Source organism: Branchiostoma belcheri, unplaced genomic scaffold (genome assembly GCF_001625305.1).
Source record: "Branchiostoma belcheri isolate BF01 breed outbred unplaced genomic scaffold, Haploidv18h27 scaffold68, whole genome shotgun sequence".
Classification (NCBI taxonomy): domain Eukaryota; kingdom Metazoa; phylum Chordata; class Leptocardii; order Amphioxiformes; family Branchiostomatidae; genus Branchiostoma; species Branchiostoma belcheri.
Window position 1 is genome coordinate 109,477 of NW_017804331.1, and position 3,484 is coordinate 112,960.

At 45.7% G+C, this 3,484-nt stretch overlaps 1 protein-coding gene across 1 annotated transcript in view; it reads right to left on the bottom strand.

Moving 5' to 3' along the window:
• Positions 1-1,221: 1,221 nt before the first annotated feature.
• The window catches only part of LOC109483985 (kelch-like protein 28), an 8,873-nt gene continuing 6,610 nt past the window's right edge, over positions 1,222-3,484 (bottom strand). The window contains exons 6-7 of the mRNA XM_019787142.1: positions 3,281-3,480; positions 1,222-2,331 (exon numbers count right to left, since the gene is read on the bottom strand). Coding sequence (XP_019642701.1) covers positions 2,168-2,331; positions 3,281-3,480 — 364 coding nt within the window. The 3' untranslated portion in view covers positions 1,222-2,167. The remainder of the gene's footprint in view (positions 2,332-3,280; positions 3,481-3,484) is intronic.

The window sequence follows — 3,484 nt, forward strand, 5'->3', positions numbered from 1 at the left end:
CTGCAGGGCCTGCTTCTGTATCTCCCCTAGTCACTACTCCTACACAAATATACAGTGTACATAACTGAGTGGGCAAGAAAAGTGTACATGTACCAGGGCTTGAAATATGTGCACCTTAGTGCACCCAAATTGGAGCTGTGCACCCAATTTTTTTCTGTGTAATACAAATATTTTTGTATGTATTTTTGTAAATAATAATCTTGGCATACAAGTGTCAGAAAGATAATAAAATCTTTGTTGTAAGCCCCCATTTCAGATTCAAGCTCAGAAGAGGAGCAGTAAGATCTGTAATTATGGGTTCACCACACCACGAAGTGGTGTGGTGAAACCATATTGCTTTTTCTGATGTTTCTTCTCCTTCTCCTCCTTCTCCTCCTTCTCCTGCCATTTTTTAAATGGATTCAGCTTCTTCATTTTAGGGCCTAAGGTCCTGAAATTTGGTATGGGGGTACAGTGGGCACATACCCCTAGGCGTTTTTTAAATTTCTGTGATACAGGCTTTTAGAATGGTTTTATTTGAGTTTTTTGGCTGTGTTATAGCAAATGTATTACTGTGTTAGTTTGCCTTGTTTACCACGTTTGGGCATGAGTCATCACAATGGAATGCAGGGCATCAACCAATAGGCATGCAGCTTTCCTCTATACTTCTTGCTGATTGGCTGTTGGGATTTAACTTGATTAACACCTGCACAGAAGCATTTCCATACTGACAGTATGTCTGTATTCAAGTGTTTTGGTAGGTATTTCAAGCTTTCCTGCTCCAGCATTGGAATGCCGGGCATGGACGTTTTTTTTTTTTTTTTGAAAATCAACAGTTTGCATTATGCAATTAAAAATCCTAACCAATAAAGTAGGGAATAGCTATCCAACTGTTGTTTTAGTTGTATTTTACTTCATATTATAGTTATATCAATGTAAATCATTGTTTTCCCTTGTGTTTCTCATTCTTTCCCTGCCATGTCGTAAAATGTGGTGAACCCATCGCTGTATTTGCTCCAAAGCAAATATTGGCCTTTCTAGTTATAATTAGTTTTTGTTCTATATGGTGCACCCAAAATTTTTTGTATGCACCTAATATTTTAGGATGGGTGCACCAGTGCACCTATTCCCAGACATGAATTTTGATCCCTGATGTACCGGTACTCTTCACCATTGAGAGGAATCAGTTAACACAGTCAAGCTGTCATGGACACTGAGAATTAAGCTGAGCCTGAAAATTGCTAAAACATGAACTTAGTCTATTATTATATTAGGCTGAGGAATAAAAGCTACAGTTTCTAAGTTTTCCCACTGTTCCTGTCGGAAACCTGACTGCAGATTGACCGTTTGTTGGCCGAGTGTATTTGCTAAGTCCCAATTTGACTGAAGGTGCTCTACGAAAATATCATTGTCGGAGTATCTATTACAGTTCCACAGCAGTACAGGCAGTACAATTCAGACAGTCCTCAGCCTGAATGGACAGAAATTATATATAATTACCACATGGCCCTTTAAAAGCTTGATAAGACCCTTAAGTTTAAGGCTGGCAAAATCAGCACGAATACTGCATGACTTGTCCCGGAGGTAGGTACCGTCACCGCCGTACTGCAGAAACACCACGTCTCTGACTGCTAGGTCCCGACCGTTTCAGTCAGCACACTGGTAGAACCACGACTATTCTCGAGCTAACTCTGCATCTTGTCACTTCCTTCCAAAGTCATGCTTCTAGGACAGTCCAGAGAAACTGTTGTACAATCTCCTGTCCACATCTGACCCTGTGGCTCTCCCTGTGGTCTGTGCGGACACGTAATCTCACGGACAAGACGATTCCGCCGTCAGACAAAGTTTATACTTATTATGCTTCCAGGACAGTCCAGAGAAACTGCTGGCCTTCTTAGTGCAATCTCCAGTCCACATCCGAACCTGTGGCTCCCTGTTAACACGTACTAATCTCGCCCGGACGTGTGGCTCCCTGTTAACACGTACTAATCTCGCCCGGACGCGTGGCTCCCTGTTAACATGTACTAATCTCGCCCGGACGTGTGGCTCCCTGTTAACACGTACTAATCTCGCCCGGACGTGTGGCTCCCTGTTAACACGTACTAATCACGTCCGGACGTGTGGCTCCCTGTTAACACGTACTAATCTCGCCCGGACGTGTAATCTCGCGGCCGAGCAGATTCCGCTGTCAGAGTGCGGCGAGGCCGAAGTTGCACCTGGCGGCGTTCATGGGGGGTCCGGCTGCCCAGGTGTCCTCCACGGGGTCATACTGAAGCACCTGCTGCAGGTACGCCGACCCAGAGTGACCCCCGGCCACGTACAGGTGCCCGTTCAGAACTGCTACACCTAGACCTGGGGGGGGGGGGCAAAAGGATATTTTATTACAATTTTCCACATACAAAATGTACATGGCAGGCATGGGAGGGGGTAAGGAGAAGGATAAGAAAACAGAAGCATGATTAAATCAATCATTTATTAAAGACAACAAATTTCAGGAATTCTTCCTTAACTCAACATGGGGGGAGGGGAGAGGACGATACTTTTATTTAACGGTTAGGCTGTTCAACCCTCACAGCCAGGACAGCCCAACTAGCCAGTGGCTATTACAAAGGGCTTGTCCTGCTGACAAGACATGACAAAACATTACGTTAACATATAAGGTAGCTTAACAATCTACAAAAGTATTACATTATTCTATGTAAATAAAAACTTTCTATAAAGGAACTAATTCTATGAAGGATTCCCAAAGGGGAAAGGATACACGATTGTGTCCAGTTACAAAACATGTACCAAAAAGGTTTCCCCAAAAGAGATCAACCATTTTCTAACATAACAAATTTCAGCAAACCATTATCCATGCAGGTATGTGTGCTCACCTGTACTGGGTGTTTCCATGGGTGTGCTCACCTGTACTGGGTGCTCACCTGTACTGGGTGTTTCCATGGGTGTGCTCACCTGTACTGGGTGTTTCCATGGGTGTGCTCACCTGTACTGGGTGTTTCCATGGGTGTGCTCACCTGTACTGGGTGTTTCCATGGGTGTGCTCACCTGTACTGGGTGTTTCCATGGGTGTGCAGGTACGTGTGCTCACCTGTACTGGGTGTTTCCATGGGTGTGCTCACCTGTACTGGGTGTTTCCATGGGTGTGCTCACCTGTACTGGGTGTTTTCATGGGTGTGCAGGTACATGTGCTCACCTGTACTGGGTGTTTTCATGGGTGTGCAGGTACGTGTGCTCACCTGTACTGGGTGTTTCCATGGGTGTGCTTACCTGTACTGGGTGTTTCCATGGGTGTGCTCACCTGTACTGGGTGTTTCCATGGGTGTGCAGGCTGCCCACTGGTCGCTGTATGGGTCGTATCTCTCGATGGTGTTGAGGTGCTGCATGCCGTTGTGCCCCCCCACCACGAACAAAAACCCGTGGGTCACGCCGACGCCGAAGTTTATCCGCTTGTCAGCCATCGGCGCCACAAACTCCCAGCTGTCCTCCGTAGGGTTGTACCTCT